General features: G+C 40.2%; 1 protein-coding gene across 1 annotated transcript in view; it reads left to right on the top strand.

Annotated features, from left to right (window-relative positions):
* Positions 1–21,044, top strand: part of dpp10 (dipeptidyl peptidase like 10) — a 683,609-nt gene that overhangs the window by 546,476 nt on the left and 116,089 nt on the right. Inside the window, exon 8 of the mRNA XM_033024629.1 lies at positions 7,371–7,491. Coding sequence (XP_032880520.1) covers positions 7,371–7,491 — 121 coding nt within the window. The remainder of the gene's footprint in view (positions 1–7,370; positions 7,492–21,044) is intronic.

Genomic DNA, 21,044 nt, shown 5'->3' with positions numbered 1-21,044 from the left:
CAGAATATGTATTTAATTAATGGTGAAAGTTTGAAATGACCAAATGCAGCTTTGCTCATAATGCATGAGTAGACACAGGTCCTCAGCTCTCGGCAAAACCATTGTCATAATCCATTTTCAAATTAGTTTATTGTCATCGACACCACAGTGTAATTACATTCCTTAGTCACACAATGCTCACAGACTTAACAGTGTTCACTTGGTAATGATAATGAAGCTTCTGGCCTCTTCCTTTACTAAAGGTAAAATGTATATAAAATGTACATAAAATAGATTTCCAGTTGTAAAATTCCTTTCTTGAGGGAGTCTTTTTGGAAAGGATGAAGGTATAATGGAAGAGTTTAGAGACACCTAATTATTTAAATTATATTTTGTTGGGGGAGCATCCTTGACTAATTTGCCAGAGATCGTAAAAGAGAGGCAGAGGTTCAGTTATTCTTGGTCCATCCATGATTTGGGGTTGATGCTTGTTTTGGTCAGTGGAAGTTAGGGAAGTAGGTTGGCTTTGTCTTGACACTATTGCTTCATTATAATGGGATGATAGAGGTGCGTGACCAAGATTGCTGCTTTTTGGGGAAGAAGAATGCAAGTAATTAAGTGTAAGAAGAAACTACAGATGCTGGTTTAAACCGAAGATAGACACAAAAAGCTGGAGTAACTCAGCGGGACAGGCAGCATCTCTGGAGAGAAGGAATGGGTGAGGTTTCAGGTCGAGACCCTGCTTCAGTTAAAGTCTAACTTACGGATGGGGATTTGATAATAGATCCAGCAGCTTTGCTGAAAAGCAAGTTGGTTATCTAAAGAAATTCCATTCCAATATCAGTGAAAAATGGAGATAGAAATGTTGTGCTACTTTGGCCATAAATCAAACCGATATATGCCAGCTACCAGTCAATACTTATCTGTGGCATGTAGGAATGTTATTCTGTGTGCATGACCAAATTGAAGTTTATTCCGTAACGTGTTAAACATTTTACATTAACAATGAAATAAAGATGAATAGCATAAAACCAACTAAATGAGGAAAGAATATCCAATATTAATCTTAATGTTTTGAAATGTTCATGAACATTTGGATTACCAGATTATAATTGCAAAGATACATAATACAAACTGGCAACCATAGAATTTGTGATGAACGATTCAAATGATTACCTGCTGGTTACACACAAATCACCCGTTTTCCTTTATTTCAGTACTATCTGAGTGATCATGTACTTTTTGTCAGCGATGTACTGAAAATTAAGGAAAATATTTCAGCACAATGCCTGACAGAATCATTCCACGCATATTACACGTGCACCAAAGTGAAATTAAATATTGGATACATTTACACAAGATATAGAAATTGATATTACTATAATGTAGAGTTCAGCAGTGATGTATTTATCAATGTCACAGTAATGGAAAATATAACAGGAAAATCTTAGTTTTTAAACTGCATTGAATGTAACATTCAAAAATGACCCAAAACATCACCTATCCAGTTTCTTCAGAGATGCTGCCTGAACTGCTGAGTTACTCCAGCAATTTGTGTCTATCTCTAGTATAAACCAGCATCTGCAGTTCCTTTTTATTATGTAAACAATATGACTATTAATTTTGCGCTAGTGATCTGGGGGAATGCTTGCGGAATAGAAACCTTGCACTGTTGTGAGAAGTGGCAGACTGCTTTTGTTACTGAAATATTTCACCCTATTGTTTAACTACCGAATTGATAAGATCCAAGTGTTGATATTAGAAATGATGGTGCAAAATGTGCAAAAATGGGTTGGAATATACTGTATCTGTACATAATTCTTTTTTAAGGCCTTTACAATTCGTCCACCTGATCTATAAAAATAGATACCAGAACTGTTGGTGCATTTGCTGGCAAATTTTCATCATTTCATTAGGAGTAGCCGGGCATCGGTGTCAGATGAAAGCCATCAAAAAGAAAATTTGTTGTACAGGTGCACCACAATACAGAAAAACATGTACACCCTGGCACTAAGAAGACGCATACCATCTGTCAGGAACACAGCAGTAAAAGGTGTGGTATGTCATCCAAAAGCAAATAGATCCTCTGTCGGTCACAGTCTAAAAATAATATATTATGATATTCTTTCTTCTGAATTTCTTGAAATAATTTTTCAACCTCCACATGGAGCATTATTATCATTTGAAGATTTCAAGAATAGCTAGAGATTAGCGAGAAGTTAAGAAGGAGAGGCTGGGAAACTGCTAACAATGGTCCAGAATTTCCTGCTTAGTAACAATAAATGCACAATTTGGAAGCAACAACAAGTTGTACTCTTCTTTAATAATCAGTTTTCTTGAATTCATGTTTGGAACTAGTTTTCAAAGATTGGGAACCAGTCACTGCTGCTCCAAACCAAGTCCTTTTAGCTCAACCAACCTGAGATGAATTTCAAAGCAATTAGAGACAGACACAAAAAGCTGGAGAAATTCAGCAGGACAGGCAGCATCTCTGGAGAGAAAAAATGGGTGACGTTTCGGGATGAGACCCATCTTCACTGACAAAAGTCAGTCAAAGCAATTATGTCTCTTTAGACTTTAGAGATACAGCGTGGAAACGGGCCGTTTGGCCCACTGAGCCTACGCCGTCCAATGATCGCCCTTTACACTAATACAACCCTACACACGATGGACAATTTTACCGAAGCCAATTAATCTACAAACCTGTACATCTTTGAAATGTGGGAGGAAACTGAAGCACCCGGAGGAAATCAACGCAGTCACGGGGGGAAAGTACAAACTCTGTACAGAGAGTACGTGAGCCTCTGTACAGAGCCTGAGTCTCTGGCACTGCTGCATCACTGTGACATCTCAGACAGGTGACAATACTCTGTGAATTGTATCAGTTATTTGCTCTACTTCCAGATATCTCTGCTGAAATGATTATTTATGTGGGCCCATGCAAAAAAACTGATCGCACAGCTTCTTTATATTTACACCAACTATTTACGCTGGTGAAGGTTTACTCTGAAAAATGTAACCATAATTTGATTAAAAATCCTTTGGATGTTAGTGTTACAAGTTTTTCTTAGGGCAGAGGCTTCTTTATTTGTTGATACAAAATGGGACCATAGTATCTGCTATACAAAATACTTAGATATCAATTTTCAACTCCACTGAAATAAATGCCTTCTGAAGTTTGCCTAAATAAAATCCATAGAAAACCCCATATCAATTTATTTTAAAACCTCTTCAAAAGATCCCACCAAGTTCTTCATATACGATGAACCCTTTATTAGTTTATGCTGGCTCCCTCTGAGCAGCTGAAAATGTTGAGGTGTTCACTCATTCCTATATTAATATCTGGTGCACAATGTATTGGAGGAACTCAGCGGGTCAAACAGCATCTGTGGAATGAACAGATAACGTCTCAGTTTGCGACCTTCTTCAGACTGATAGCAGTAGGGGGGAGAAAACTGGAAAAGAGAGGTTGGGGTTGTACAAAGCCTGGCAAGATAGGTTTTTATTTAAAAAACCTTTGCCTCCACCTCTCTTTTCGAGCTCTACCCCCCCCCTCCCCCACCAAACCCCACTCCTATGAGTCCGAAGAGGGGTCCTGATGTGAAACATAGTCTGTCCATTACCTCTACAGATGCTGCCTGACTCACTGAGTACCTCCAGCACATTGTGTTTTGGTCAAGATTTCAGCATCTGCAGTTTCTTGTGTCTCCAACTTCTCAACAATGATTGTGAATCTAGCTGTTCTACAATTCCTTGGCTTCTCACCTTTCTTAAACAGCTGATGAACATGTGTATAATTTTCCATCCCATAAAATATCGATTTCCAAGAACTTTGCAGATCCCCAAAATTATCTTCCAATGTTCTCAATTACTTCCTCTAAAACCATCCAGCTTTGAAGAGTACACAAAAAAGCTGGCGAAACTCTGCGGGTGCAGCAGTATCTATGGAGCGAAGGAAATAGGCAACGATTCGGGCCGAAACCCTTCTTCAGACTGATGGGGGGTGGGGGGGCGGGGAGAAGAAAGGAAAAAGGAGGAGGAGCCCGAAGGCTGGGGGATGGGAGGAGACAGCAGGAGGGCTGAGGAAGGGGAGGAGACAGCAAGGACTAACAAAATTGGGAGAATTCAATGTTCATAACAACTTTATTTAATTTATTTTTATTAGAAGCAATTGTACACGGATAAATCGCTCGGCATCTACAAATATACAATTATTGTACAGCTTCATTTTTTCAAATTTTATCATAACAAACACACAGTAGACAGAGAACAAAAAACAACAATTAAAGAAACAAAATAAAAAAAAATAAAAAATAAAATAAAAACAAAACAAAACAAAAACAAACAAACAAACCCGAAAACATATCAACAAACAATAAAAACAAACAAACAAACAAACAAACCAAAAAAAAAAAAAAAAAATTCATAACAGCTTTGAAGAGTCATCGTTGGTCTATTATTTTGCTGAAAAATATAGGTCCACGTAAAATGATTGATTGCACTATGAATTCTATGGGTTAGTTTGTTGAATTTAGTGAAGACCACAAAATGATCATTGGTGCTTTAAGGACATCAGAAAGAGGAGAAGAGTGGACTATTTGACATCTGGTTGACCTTTCAAAGTCACTTAATTCAAAAGATCACAATGCCAATGTTTTTTTCTCAACTTCACGTTCTCAACCATCTGTATCTCAAACATTGATCTTTCAATCTTTAAACTAAAATGGAAACTATCTAAGCATTCACTCATAAGGGTACAAATAATGCCAGTCCCCTTACATGACATGTGTAACATTCCTTGTTTCAGTTCCTCTCAGGTCCCCAATGTCATCTCTTTTCTCAGTAGATTGTGATCTATAATGTTGACATTTTTGGTACTCTCACTGAACTAGAAAATGTTCTTCTGAATTGATCTTTGTCTTGAATATAGTCAATGCTGAGCATTCTCAATTATTTTCAATTAGGGAACTGCAAAGAATCAGAATTCTAACTGAAGAAATTGTTCATCCTTTATATCCAAAATGGCTGAATCCTTATTCTGAGGATGTGAATTTTGCTATAGATTCCCAAGTAACTTATTTTCTCAGCATCAGCCTATCAAACGTTTAAAGAACTTTAGAAATATATTACGCCCTATAAATTGACTTGGTTTCTGTAATTGCAAACATTCCTAGGCCAAGCCACATCACTCATTCCTCACCCCAACCCATCCTGTTAGCCATCCAACCTCTCAACTTCAATCTTCAACATACCTATATGCCACTTCATCCTCCTTAACTAAACCCATTACATTTAATAACATTTCATTGAATTTGCTTTGAAATAGACTCAATGTCAAACATTTTCAAGGTTTTTCCAAGTAGAGACTGCAAAGAATCAGAATTCTAAGTGAAGAGAGCAAGGAAGGACGGTAGGATTGAATTTCACTTATTTTAATGAAAGTGGCCTGGCTGGTAAGGTGGATGAACTCAGGACATGGATAAGTACATCCTACTGGGATGATGTAACTATTCCGGAAATATCGTTAAGAGAGGGACAGGACTGTCAGCTTACTGTTCTAGAGTTCAGGAAAGATTGAGGTGAGGGTAAAAGAGGAGAGGATATTGCCTTATTCATTAAGGAGAATGTCTCAGCAATGGTCCGAGATGATATTACTGATGTTCAAGAAGGAACTGCAGATGCTGGAAAATCGAAGGTACACAAAAATGCTGAAGAAACTCAGCGGCAGCAGCACCTATGGAGCGAAGGAAATAGGCAACGTTTCGGACCGAAACCCTTCTTCAGACCAGAGAGCCAGAGAACCAGCACAGCACGATGGACTGAATGCCTCCATCTATGCTGTAACAATTTTATGATTCTAAAATTGAAGTGCACCCTAAAAAATGTGTCATAATTTGCCCAAAGTGTTACAATTTGATAAATTCATGTTGAGGCTGCCCAATTTTACTATGACATTTTGAGTGCCTTTTTTATACATTGTATCCCTTTAAATATACATGAGTGGTGCAACATTGTGGATCATTTACATAAAAGCATAAATTATGTTGGACAATGTAATATCTTGAAGCTTTTGTTGCATTGAAGCATTTATAAGATCCGCTAACAAAATATACAATAATCAATATTAGTTTTACATTTACCAATGAACAGCTATTAATTGCATTCAATGTTATCCCTTGATATTATTTATACTATTCTTGTATTGGCTGTTGTATTCTAAATGAGTAAATATGAAATGTGCAGAAAACATTATGAACTGCACACAATGTAATTTTGGCCTGTGTCTAATAAAATAATTTGGCTATTAAATTGCAGGCACATTATTACTTCATTATGGTCTTGTGTGGCATTAATCTTTATTGAAAGAAACAATAAAATGATATAATTTAGAAAGTACAATTATTACATTTACAATTAGGCATTTTTCATTTCAGCCAAATTCATTTCCCCAAACCATTAATTCTTACAGGAATATATATGAACTGCATACTTCAGCTAACTCAATTGGGTCCAAATACTGGCTCAATTGTAATAATCCAGAGTAGGTCGTATTTCATGAGATTTTATGGTAACAGCTAAATACATCTAATACATTTGTATTCTGTAGAGGTGAACTGATATTCTTGTACCTGTGTTTTAATGTTGAAGCTTTTAAGGTAATAATTGGGGGATACAGCAAAATGGATAATTCCAATCCATGATCAGACCATAAAAGATTCTATTTGGATAATTCAGTTACAAAAGTTCACTTGTGGTAATTGACATTCTTCAAACATAATATAACCATATGAAGTATAAATAATAATGAAATTCATAAGGTAGACAAAAATGCTGGAGGAACTCAGCGGATGAGGCAGCATCTATGGAGAGTAGGAATAGGCGACGTTTCGGGTCGAGACCCTCCTTCAGTCTGAAGAAGGGTCTCGACCCGAAACATCGCCTATTCTTTCTCTCCATAGATGATGCCTCACCCGCTGAGTTCCTCCAGCATTTTTGTCTACCTTCGATTTTTCTAGCATCTTTTCTTAAACATGAAATTCATAAGACTATTTAGTCTGCTTTTCATTAGAACATGACATTATTTCAGTGTGGTAAAATCCCAATGTCTTCCAACTCAGGTTACATTTTCTACTCGATCAGGTGAGCAGTAAAGTGAATAAATAATACATTTACGGATAAATAATGGTCATAAATAGTGACACTTAAAACATCACCACTACTTCTGAGATAATTGGACTTCCTGGCACTCTATACTTTTGCAATTTCAGAAAATGAACACAACTAATACACAATGGAGATATATTCTCTTCATCTGAAATCTGAACTATGTTGTAAACTGTACAATTTGAATTTATTCAATAAGTAACACATTGCCTTGCTTTAAATCCTAGGTATATATTTTTGAAAATAACATCTACTACCAGACTGAAATAAAAAGCAGTGCATTGCGCCTCACTTCATCAGGGAAGGAAGGAATTATCTACAATGGGATTGCAGACTGGTTATATGAAGGTAGGATGCATCAGACTTACTGCAATGAAGTAGTTTGAAGTAAAACACAAAGACCGAATCATTATATTTTTAAGTGGAAGTATTGCATTTGCTCAAGTATGAGCAACAGAAAATGACAATCCTGTATTAAACATAAATTACATTTATAAAATACCGTGTACTATGTGTTGGAGTAATACAGTCACATAGTGACAATAACATTGTTTTTTTCCAGATGCATTAAGCCAGGATTTTGTTTTGCAGCAACTGTATTTTTTAAATTGCAGTATTTTAATAATTTTGTGAAGGTTTAAAATGTCTTACCATCAATTATTTAAAAAATATCTAAAGGAGAGGCATCATTCATCCATCCTTAATGGATTACAAGAAGAATGTTAAAACCAACCTCACAGGCAGGCTCTTATGAGTGATGAACTAACACCTGGATTGGCTTAATTGCCGTTGGGCTGTACCCACAATCCTTCATGCCTCGTCCCATCTGATTGATGCTTGGCATGGACTCAGTGGGCCAAAGGGTCTGTTTCCATGCTGTATCTCTGAACAAAAACTAAAATAAAATCACAGACTATCAAATCTGCCCATTGACATTTATTGTTTTCTATATAGTAATTATATTCTTAATAATCTGAGTATCTTTGACATTCAAATTAAAGGTACTAACAAAAAATAAAATATGTTTTTTAGAAATAAAACACATGAAGAAATTGGAAAACACTTTAAAAACAACTAATAATGAATCAAGTCAATTAAATTAAAGTTATTTGTACTTGGCTACAGCCTCTTAGAAACATAGAAATATAGAAAATAGGTGCAGGAGGAGGCCATTTGTGATCATGGCTGATCGTCCCCAATCAATAACCCGTGCCTGCCTTCTCCCCATATCCCTTGATTCCACTAGCTCCTAGTGCTCTATCTAACTCTTAAATCCATCCAGTGACTTGGCCTCCACTGCCCTCTGTGGCAGGGAATTCCACAAATTCACAACTCTCTGGGTGAAAAAGTATTTTTTTGTTTTTTTTTTGCATTGAAATAAAGAGATGAAGTCTCCAGAAGTCTACATACCCTATTAGATGAGAAGTGTAACATCGTAACACGTGTGTTCTGCGATTATTAAGCAGCTGAGTTAAAAATCAAGCTTTCACTATTTGCTGGGCATTCTGAACTTCCAGCCAGTTAAGTAGGAATGATAGTTCAGGAAAATCTTACAGAGGTGTTTAAGATGATAGGGTTGATACAGTGTGTATTACCCAGAGTACTAATTTGAGTTCTCTGTCTACTAACACCTATTATGCAGTACAAGCTCAGTGCTGAGATGCTTGGAAAGAATTCACAAAACTGCTATTGATTCAGATTGAATGTCCAACAGGATGGTGGACAGGCAATATGCTCAAACTTATCTGTAAAGGCACAGATGAGTCCATGCTTCTATGTTTCTATGCTGTAACTGGGGGGTTGCAGGGTGATCTTGCCATATATCCAGCAGTCAATGGAAGAGCAATTCCAATATTTTTCACCAGATTTTTCACCAATACTATCAGAACTAACCATTTTCATATTTGGGCCTCCTTTAAATGGAAGCAAAAATGTTGTCACTATAATGCACTGATAGTAAGAGAGAAGTGCAGTGGCCCAGTGGACAACTAATGGGACTGTCCCACTTAGGCGACATTTTAGGTGACTGCAGGAGACTATGCAGTCACCACATGTTTGCGGGTGGTTGCCGGGGAGTTACACTTATCCCATCCCCCTGGATATTCCAGATTAATAAATTTAGGTTTTGTCAACTGATTACAAATCAGGCTAATTACAAATCAATAGCATTAGCCAACTCCGAAACACGAAGCGCTGAGCATGGGATCCAGACATCACGGACGACTGGCCTCAGTTCCCCGCTCACATCTGGCAGTGCTCTCTGTCTGAACCAGAGGCCACGGAGCGTTTTTGAAAGTGGGGAGACTGAGCAATCACTGATCACTGGCCTTGGGGGTACCCGGCGAGGGAGTGGAGCAACCTAGAGGGGGAGGGATGTGGGAGGGGGGGACACCCTTGGTTTGAGAATCCCATACTGTGGGAGGGGGACACCCCATCCCACAGTAGGCAAGGCATTCTCAAACCAACTTTTCAATTAGGCAAGGCATTCTCAAACCAACTTTTCAATTAGGCAAGGCATTCTCAAATTAACTTTTCAATTAGGCAAGGCAACTTTAGCATTCTCAAACCAACTTTTCAATTAGGCAAGGCAACTTTTGCATTCTCAAACCAAAAAACACTTTTGCATTTTCAAACCAAAAAACACTTTTGCATTTTCAAGCTACATTTTCAAACCATATTAAGGGCACTGACGATCAGTAAAACCACTCACAGTTTAGTACACATATGTTCAGTGTTATTCACAGCTCAGACTGAGAATTGCAACCACTCGCTCCCCCCATCTTGCAGAGAACTGAGGCACCTCCACACTTCCGGGTTTTATAGTCCCTCCAGAAGTAGCGTGGCCTTCGGGAGAGAGAATCTCAACATTTTTTAAACATTAATAAGTCTTTTATTTTTCATCGATGGGAAAAATCCTCTTGTCTTGACCAATGGAGGGGGACTGAGTAAGGTGACCAAAAGTCACAGCCGTAAGTTTTCTAAAATTAATATACAGTGCAACAGGAAGATGAGACTTTTAGTAATATAGATAGGTGCAGGAATAGGCCATTTGGCCATTCGAGCCAGCACTGACATTCAATATGATCATGGCTGTTCATTTAAATCAGTACCATTTTTCCCCATATCCCTTGATTTCACTAGCCCCAAGAGCTAAATGTAACTTTCTCTTGAAAACATCCAGTGAATTGGCCTCCATTGTCTTCTGTGGCAGAGAATTCCACAGATTCACAACTCTCTGTGTAAATAAAGTTTGTCCTCATCTCAGTCCTAACTGGCCTACCCTTTATTCTTAAACTGTGACCCCTGCTTCTGAACTCCCCAAAATCAGGAACATTTTTCCTGCAGTTACAGTAAGTGAAAATCTAGCAGGCAAGCAGGATGCTTTCTCCAACCACCCCCATTTGCAGGCCACTATCTTCCACCGTTTCTACCCAATGCTTGATACTTACTTCCAGCAGCCACTGGTTGTCCTCCAGGATGCACCGAGCCGCAGCTTGATCCATGCCGGTCACCTGGGCAAATTCGGCGCAGAGACTCTCACGGCAGCGGCGCAATGCTCCCGACGCCTCCGACGGCCCGGTACTCTTGCACTGAGGCTGCTCTATGGCTGGAGCTGCAGCGAACGACTCGCCAGCCTGGCAAACACTTGCCAGCCCGGCAAACACTCGCCAGCCCCTGCTCCCTGTCCACATCTGTCCCTGCCGCTGCTTCTGCTTCCCTCTCCCTCAGCCCCAGCTCTCCAACACCCGCAGCCCATGCAGTTGATATGAGTTTTGACATTTTCGGTGATCACAGAATTTCTCACGACAGAGCGTGAGAAATTTGTGATCAGCGTGAGAGCGTGAGAATTTGGCGAAATGCAGCCCTGAAAATCGCCTAAGTGGGACAGGCCCATTAATTGTCTGTTTATTTAACCAATCAAAGGAGGAGGTATTTCAGTGGGTATAACAATAGTCAGAAGATTAGGATGAATTATTTTGAAAAGTAGTCCTGAGATCATGTCGAAAGGTTTTACAGCAAGGACTAAGGTTTCTCTTTTAAAATCACTGATATTATCCTGAAGTTTGGACCTTTTTTAGTGTATGCCTACATATAATATTGAAACATTTGTGTAGTAGCTCTCTTCTTTTAGGGAAGCATCGCAATTTCACTCCGTACTTGGCATTGCCATTATTCATGGAGGCACAACACTAAGTGTTGCAGTAACTCAGCAGGCCAGGCAGCATCTGGGGAGGTAATGAATAGACAACATTTCAGGTTAGAACCTTTGTCACATTCATGGAATGGGGGGTGGGAGAAATCCTATGTCTGTAGAAGGATCCCAACCTGAAACATTGCCTGTCCATTCCCTTCCCATATGCTGACTGACCTGATGAGTTCCTCCAGCATTTTGTGTTTCACCAATTTTATGTATATTAATTAATAACATAGACATAGGATGCAAGCCACAATTTCAAAATTTGTGGATGACAAACTTTGTATTGGAAACTGACGAGAACAGTGATAGATGTTAGCAGATTATTGAAAATATGAGTATAATGGACAGACACATGGCAGTTGAGATATGACATAGATAAATAAAAGTTGATAAATGGGGATAGGCAATACACAATACACAAGGGCGGCACGGTGGCGTAGCAGTAGAGCTACTCCCTTACAGCGCCAGAGACCCGGGTTCGATCCTGACTACATGTGCTTGTCTGTACGGAGTTTGTTCGTTCTCCCCGTGACTGGCATGGTTTTTTTTCCAAGATCATCGGTTTCCTCCCACACTCCAAAGACATACAGGTTTGTTGGTTAATTGGGCTTGGTGTAAACGTTAAAAATTGCCCCTAGTGTGTGTAGGGTGATGTTAATGTACAGGGATTGCTGTTCGGCAAAGACTCGGTGGGCCGATGGGCCTGTTTCCGCACTGTATCTCTAAACTAAACTAAACAATCAAGGACACTCTTGTAAATTGGGTGCAGAACCAGAGAGATCTAGATGTTGTATGCGCAAATCATGGAAAGTGGTAGGACAAGCTCAAAAAGGAATTAAGAAGGCACACACGTTTCTGGATTTTATCTGCAGAGATACAGGTTATAAAAACAAGAAAGTATTGCTGAACCTTTATAAAACAGTAGCCCAGCCTCAATTGGAATGTACTCAGCTCTGGTTGCCACATTATAGGAAGCATGTCAAGAGGTAGGATAACTGGAGCATACATGGTGGACCAAATTATGTCTTACCTGTAATCTTTCCATGAACAGAAATCTCTATGATTGTAAAATTACCAGATATGTTACCATGACCATTGATAACATCCAGACAATAATGTTGTTTGCAATCAACTGACTCAGCAGATTTTGGGACCAAGGCTGACAAGTTTATTATGGCCCCAGCATAAATGAGTCAACTATTTTGCATCTATTGAATGTTAGAGAATATTAAATAAAATTAAAGAAATAGATAATCATATTCATCCTCATTTGCTCTTCTAACAATAACTGGCCATACATAAATTAAAAACAAGAGTAGGCTTCTCGGTTTTGCAAGCTTACACTGCCACATATTAAGATCATGGTTGATCTGAATGCTATCTCAACTCTAATCCCCTCAGCTCAAACACTCTGCAAACTCACAAAAGGAAATGCAAAATGGTTAATGCTAAGAATGGGGGACAATGTAGGAGATGTATCAGTTCAGTTCAGTTCAGTTTTAATTGTCATATGTAGGTTAACACAGGGTCAACGGTACAATGAAATGTGTTTGACAAGACAACGGGTCACCTCAGCAATGATATTACAAGGATAAAATGAAGGTAAAAAAAAAAAGATAAGATAAAAGTGACATTGGTAGGTAAAAGACAATAATAAATAAAATAATCAACATATATGATGTGTTTATGAGTTCAGAAGCCTGATGACATGATGATAAAATCTGTTCTTAAGTCTGGTAGTACGTGCAGCCATGCTCCTATATTGTCTGCCTGATGGCAACAAGGAGAACAGTCTGCGTGCTGGGTGGCTGTGGTCCTTGATGATGCCGTGTGCCTTCCGCAGGCACCGCCAGTGGGAAATGTCCTGACTGGCCGGGAGACAGTTGCCAGTGATGTGCTGTGCCGCCTTCACCACTCTCTGTAGTGATTTGCGGCTGTGGGCAGAACAGTTCCCGTACCAGACTGTGATGCAGCCCATCAACAGACTCTCAATGGTGCAACTGTAGACGTTTGTGAGGATGCTGGCGTTCATGCCAAACTTCCTCAGTCTTCTTAGGAAAAAGAGCTGCTGGCGGGCTTTCTTAGTTATTGTGTCCGTGTGCAGTGTCCAAGAAAGGTCCTCAGTGATGTGCACACCGAGGAACTTGAAGCTGCTGACCCTTTCAACCTCAGCATCACCGATGTGGATGGGGAGTTGTCCACTCCCCTGCTGTCTCCTGTAGTTCACGATCATCTTTTTCGTTTTGCTGACATTGAGAGAGAGGTTATTTTCCTGGCACCAGCTGTTTAGTGCCTTTACCTCCTCTCTATAGGCCGTCTCATGTCTGTGATGAGACCCAGGATGGTTGTGTCATCAGCAAACTTTAAGATGATGTTGGAGCTGTGCTTAGCAGTACAGTCGTGCGTGAACAGGGAGTCCAGGAGAGGACTAACCACACAGCCCTGTGGTGCGCCTGTGTTGAGGGTCAGTGAGGAAGAGGTGTGGCTGCCTATTCTCACCACCTGGGGCCTGCCCGTCAGGAAGTTGAATATCCAGCCGCAGATGGAGGTCTCCAGTCCAAGATCAAGGAGCTTGGGCACGAGTTTTGATGGAATGATAGTGGTGTATGCTGAGCTGTTGTCAATGAAGAGCATTCTCACATATGTATTCCCTTTGTCCAGGTGGGTGAGAGCAGTGTGAGTTGCCATGGCGATGGCATCGTCCATGGCCCTGTATGGTCTATAAGCAAACTGAGGGAGGTGTCAGGGAGAGAGGAGCAGATGTGAGTTGTGACTAGCCGCTCGAAGCACTTCATGATGACTGATGTCAGTGCGACAGGCCGGTAGTCACTTAAACAGGAGATTAATGGTTTCTTTGGAACAGGAACAATGATGGATGCTTTGAAGTGAGTGGGAACCACAGACTTACTCGGGGAGAGGTTGAAAATGTTGGTGAACACCTCTGCCAGTTGATCAGTGCACGCCCTGAGAGCCCGCCCTGGAATACCCTCCGGCCCTGGAGCTTTGCGGTCATTGACCTTTTTGAAGGACCGCCTCACGTCTGCCGTTTGTAGGATCAGTGAGGTAGTCCCCCTGCACACCTGTACACTCATGGTGGGCGCTATGTTATCTGCATCGAACCGGGCATAAAAGGTGTTAAGCTCGTCCGGGAGCGAGGCGGTAGGCTGGACTGTGCTCCTGTTTTTCCCATTGTAATCTGTGTTGCAACGTAATCCTCTCCACATGCGTCTGGGGTCAGAGCTGTAGTAGTTGGATTCCACTTTGTCCCTGTAGACTCTCTTGGCTTTACTAATGGACTTGCGGAGGTCATACCTAGCTGCTTTGTAGGCGTTGGTGTCCCCTGAGTTGAGTTCGAGTTTGGCACAAATTTCTCCTCCGATCCAGGGTTTCTGATTTGGTTAAGTGCAGATGGTGGCTTTTGGAACAACATCATTGATGCACTTACTTATGTAGCTTAAGACAGAGACTGTGTATTTGTTGATTCTGCCTTCTGCTGCATCCGCAAACATCTGCCAGTCAGTTTTGTCAAAGCAGTCCACAGTCAATCTGAAGAGATTCTGGAAAACAAAACACAAGGAAAATGGTCATGAAATCATCATCATCTTCTAAATCTGGATAACCAACATCACCTTTTCGTCATCCCTCACAGCAACTTTCAAAGACATATGGGAGGATTTCCAGCAATTTTTCCAGCCACAATACATGCCGCCAATAAAACCTGTAAGAAGACTTTATTGAGTACCATCTAACTTGAACTGAACTGTGCTATTGTGCACCAAACTAAAAAAATATCATTGGCTGGTCATAACGATGAAAGGCAAGACAAATTGTATTCCCAACCCGGCATTTGGTCAAATAGTATAATTTTAGTTCATATCATGATCACAATACTGCCTAATTTTGCTCCCTTTAATTCTACAATAGGATGATAACAGAAAGCAGATATTAGACTGCAGAAGCACAACTTTGTATGAATTATCATTTCAGTAGCATAAATTAGCACAGGGTGCTCAATAAAAATGCATTTATATGTCCAGTGCACATCACATTCAAGCTGTTTCTGCCATAATGGTGCCTAGCAATTTTCTTCTTGGCAACTTACAAAATGATTACATTTCTTCCGAGAATAAATTACATTTGTAGCTCAGCATGAAGAAACGAAATCAGTAATTTAAAATACATTAGCCAAGTGCATCAGAGCAGTGTCATAAGTCATGCAGCTCAGCAACAGGCCCAATAACTTACCTGGTGATCAAGAACCCATTTACACAAATCCCATTTCACTCCCAGCTCATTCCCATCAACTTCCCCGGGATTCTACCATTCACATACATGTGCGGGACAATCTACAGTGGCCAATTACTCTACCAATCTGCACAGCTATGGGATGTGTGTGAAACAGAGGTCACGGCTGAAATATTAGCTAACTCTGCACCAAATGTCAGGATTGAACCCAGGTCACGGGGACTGTAAGGCAACAGATCTACCAGCTGCATCACTGAGCTGCCCAGAAAGTGTCTGGAGAAAAGTGGATTCCGCACCTGATTATCATAAGAATCTGCTTGAATCTCGGGAATTGGCATTCACCCCATTTGCAGTCATTGAGTCGGTCAGCACGGAAACACGCCCATTGGCTCAACCCACCCATGATGACCAAGATGCCACATCTAAATTAGTCAAGTCAAGTCACATTTATTTATATAGCACATTTTAAAAAACAACTCTCGATGGCCAAAGTGCTTTACATTTGTTATAAGAATAGTATAAACAAACAAACTACATACATATATACAGATAGCCCTCGCTCAGTGGACGTCAGGAATGTCTTGAGAGTATAGTTACGATTTTAGTCTTGACTTAAAGGAGTCGATGGAGGGGGCAGTTCTGATGGGAAGGGGATGCTGTTCCACAGTCTAGGAGCTGCAACCGCAAAGGTGCGGTCACCCCTAAGCTTATGCCTAGACCGCGGGATATTCAGCAGCCCCAAGTTGGCCGATCTGAGGGACCTGGAGGTGGTGTGGTGGGTGAGAAGACTTTTAATGTAGGGGGCAAGCCCATTGAGGGCTTTGTAGACATAGAGGAGGGTCTTGAAATGTATACGGAACCGCACAGGGAGCCAGTGGAGAGAGGCCATGATCGGGGTGATGTGGTCCCTTTTTCGGGTGCCCGTCAGGAGTCTTGCTGCGGCGTTTTGGACCAGTTGCAGGCGGGACAGGGAAGATTGGCTGATGCCAGTGTAAAGAGAGTTGCAGTAATCTAGGCGGGAGGAGATAAATGTGTGGATGATCTTTTCGAGGTCATCAAAGTGGAGGAATTGTTTTATTTTAGCTATCGTCCGAAGCTGAAAGAAGCTAGCTTTTACCACGGCATTGACTTGTTTGTCAAATTTCAGGGCTGAGTCAAATATCACGCCAAGGTTTTTTGATGTCGTTCCATTTCCCCACATTTGGCCCATATCCAAATCTTTCCTATCCGTGCACCTGTCCAAGTGTCTTTTAAATATTGTTTTTGTACCTACCTCAAATACTTCCTCTAACAAAATTTTACATATACCCATCACCCCATGTGTGAAAAGGTTGTCCCTCAGGGACAATGTAGCTTTGCTAAAACTTCAATGATTATTGTTGTCTGCTGTATGCATCACAACACTTCAGTTGTTCAAGACTGGAATGCCTAGAGAAGGAAATGTGACCAAAGACAAAAGAAGATGAGTTCTACAAGGAGACAGAGAAATTGAATACACAAGAAATTATTCAATCTACCAGTGGGATCAGACTTGGTGTAATCAATCAAATCATTAATTAAATGCTTTGTCCAATTAATACACAACATTAATCTCCAAATCTGTCCTTACTAAGTAAAACATCTTTCCATTGAGATTACCCCAAAAATATAATGCTCAAATATTTAAATATTTCTGCTGAAGGAAATATTGGATATCTTTCAATGGCAACGGAATTTACATTTGTTAAAATTGAATACTTTGTAACTTTGTCAGCACCCTTTATGTGGTGACTTTTTGCATACCTTGGGTATGCAAAACAAAGAATCTCACTGTGACACATCACATGTGATAATAAAGGTTCATTCATTTATTCATTCAATTACAATATTGTCTTTTTTTCCCTCAGTACTTCCATTTGAGTTGAAAAACACAATGTGAATTTTCTACTTCCAAATCATGTGGTATTAACACTCCCCTTCCCCAGCATATCAGTGGTAGGAGAAAGTGAATTGGTTCTATGTATAGGCAGTTGTCATAATTGATAGTCATAGCGTCGTACAGCATGAATACTGACCCTTTGGCCCAACTTGTCCATGCTGACCAAGATGCCCATCTACACGTCCCACTTGCCCATGTTTGGTCCATTTCCCTCTAAACATTTCCTTTCCATGTAGCTGTCCAAATGTCTTTAAACAAGATAAAGAAGGCCCTTTAGTTTACTTATAAACGAGAGTTGAGAATGTATATTTTGGGGAAACAATGCAGTCATTTAAAGAGGCTGGCTAAAGAGTTGGATGAAGCATTGCCTGAGGAGGCATCCCTAGCATGCTTTCAAGTCCCTGAAGTATGACATAACCTTTCCCTGCCACATATCTGTGGGACATGGGCTATTGCACAGTAATGAGCTTAATGAAGTCTCAAGCTGACTCCAGACTGGTGAAGCCATGCACGAATGAGAGTTGTAAATTGGAGCCCTTATCTATGACTTTTCAATCATAGTGCTTGTCACAGTGGCAGCGCCAGTGCTGATAGTCTGTGCTATGTTGCAGCTTGGATAATGGGAAAAGTTTGAAAATGCATTGAAAACCAGTGAACACATCAACATGAATGATCTGTGCTTTATGTTAGACAGTTCTTGTTAAGGTTTAAACTAAAAACCTTTTTCTCCTTGAGTTGCCGATGGACTTCAAATTAATTTGAACAACTGGAACATCAATAAACAGTTTATTTGCATAAACTACATTTGCTGGAGAATCATAACTGGTTATAAAAGTCACTGGAAAAGGAAGTGCAATTGCTGACGCTGTTGTTCCATAACACGTTGAAAATGCTGGAAAGAATGCAGAGGATTTATGAGGATTTTGTCAAGGTTTGAGGGGCTGAGCTGTAGGGAGGTTGGGCAGGCCTCTCCCTATTCCTTGCAGTGCAAAAGGCTGAGGGGTGATTTTATAGAGGAGTATAAAATAATGAGGGGAATAGATGGGGTGAATGCACAGAGTTTATATACACTGGGTAGGGGAATCAAGAACCAAAATACAGGTTTAATGTAAGAGGGGACAGATTTAATGGAAACCTGAAAAGCATTTTTTTCAAACAGAGGTTGATGGATATATGGAATGAGCTGGTAGATGAGGCAAGTACTATAACACCATTTAAAAAAACACTTAGACAGGCATATGGATAGAAAAGGTTTACAGGACTAAACATTGCTGTGATGTATTTTCCTATGTTACATGTTGCCCATAAATCATATTCTTGATTCTGATCTCCCCAGGCAATGAGAACATCTGTCCTGCATTTATTCTGTCCAAACCTATTACAGTTTTGTAGGTTTCTGAGATCCCCTCCCAATCTTCTCAATTCTATGCATATAATCCAAATTGATGCTATATCTCTTCATAAATCAGTCTTCCATCCCAGGAATCAACCTGGTTAATATATTTTTTTAAACAGACAAGCCAAATATATACAGATATCCCTTGTATTAATGGACCAAGTGGGGGGAATCGTGTATTTTATTGACGATTGCCTGCTATAACCCAGTATGTGATTACTGAGTATTAAAGTATAATTAGAGTATCACTGCACAAGTAGCAGAAACAAAGAACTGCAGATGCTGGTTAATACACAAAAGAACACAATATGCTGGAGTAACTCAGCAGGTCAGGCAGCAACTCTGGAGAACGTGGAGAGGTGATGTTTTGGGTCAAGACCCATTTTCAGGCTCGTGATCTGCAATTTTGCCTGGAATCCTGGCGAGTTGATGGCCCTGGCCTGCTGGCGGCCGGGGAGAGGTGAGGATCAGCAGAGTTATTCGCCAAGGTCTGCAGGCGGCCTGAGTGCAGATAACAGTCTGCAGTGGTGGTGTCAGGCGTGGTCAGGAAGCAGCTGAGGAAGCTGTGTGGGCCGGCGGTGGCGGCAGTCAGTCCAGCCTGGAATCAGCTAGTGAGATGGTATGGGCCAGTGTTGGCAACCCGGCCTGGTGGTGAAGGTCAGTAAGACTGGTGTGGAAGTGGCTGGGGTGGTAGTGTGTGCCAGCAGTGACTTCACCGCCTTCGCAGAGAGACTGGGAAGGCGGTAAATGTTGGCGCTGTGGCTCTCAACCCGTTACCACTTGTATGGCGCAATCTCAACTTGCAAAGTCACCTATCTGTGCTCTCTCCAGATCTGTTGCCTGACCTACTGAGTTACTCCAGCACTTTATGTCCTTCATTATTGCACAGATTGAAGCAATTGCTTGTCAATTTCAATGCCCTCCCACAGTGTAATTAAAAGCCTGTGTTCTCAAAGAGACAGTGGTGTCTGATTACCGTGGGGACACTCCGTCGCTTTAATCAAAATCTGTAATAAAGAGGTCTGTAATAATGAGGGTAGACTGGAGTTAGAATTGTAGGAGGGCAACTATTATGAGAAAGTTTATCCATCCAGTTATCCTCATTCACATGTGTAATCTATATTCTGATACTTGATTAAATAGGCCATTGGACGAGTCAAACTCACATTCCATCATTCCATTTTGGTTATATCTGAATGCTGAGAAATATTAAGAGGAAAACAAAAGTTTAGCCCACATTTTGATCATCAGTAGTGCTGAAAAGAAGACTTGAGGTAATAAACCATACTTGCAAAGGCAAAGACTTTCTTGTAATCCAGATGATTGTCTTCAGTGTTCCATGCTTTTTCATTTAATTGCATGGCTCTTTTAATAGGTCACTGAAGCACAAAATTCATAACCACTCTCAGAAATCATCATTCCACTATTTCTACATTTGAAATTGCTTCAGTTCAGTAAACCAAGCTACAGACTAGAGTATTTGTAGAATATCATTTAATTAAATAGGATTTAATGTCATAAAAGGTTAGTCATGTATTTCAACAAAATTTAGCTTTTCTCAAGCAAAATGTTTTTAGATCTGATGGCTTACTGGTAGTTTAAAGGCGTTAACCACCTATTTTGTTTTGCGTGTGTAACAGATTCTGAATTGAAATTATAGCAATGATGAACAAACTTTCATAATATATAGGTATCTGCCGCCTCATAATGATATTTCACAATGTCCACTAGATCCCCAACTCCAGCTAATTTTATTTCATAATATGAATACCACTTCATTCGTACAAATAATTAGCTATATGTGTCCCACAATACACTGTCCCATAATCCACGAGAAAATAAATATTGTTTGCAAAGTGTTGTTTCAGTCATGCTTCAGGATATGGCAAAGGCCATAATTGTTTTGCCCATGAGCAGTGGTAGTCAATTATCCTGTAATCAATATCTTTAGCTCCTGCATCATCATCTCTGATTACTGTAGTAACCAGTAAACTTAGGGCCCTATCGGAACCCTGCTGTAAACCTATTGTTATCAACACCTTTTCATGGAAGAGTGTAGAAAAATAAACATATTTTTTATCGGAGCTTTGCATGTTAAAGCTGCTGAATACTGAATGTTGAATACTGAATGTTGTTTATACTCA

The sequence above is a fragment of the Amblyraja radiata genome, chromosome 7 (assembly GCF_010909765.2).
Source record: "Amblyraja radiata isolate CabotCenter1 chromosome 7, sAmbRad1.1.pri, whole genome shotgun sequence".
Taxonomy (NCBI): domain Eukaryota; kingdom Metazoa; phylum Chordata; class Chondrichthyes; order Rajiformes; family Rajidae; genus Amblyraja; species Amblyraja radiata.
Note: the sequence above shows the minus strand (reverse complement) of the source record. Positions and strands in the feature narration are given on the sequence as shown.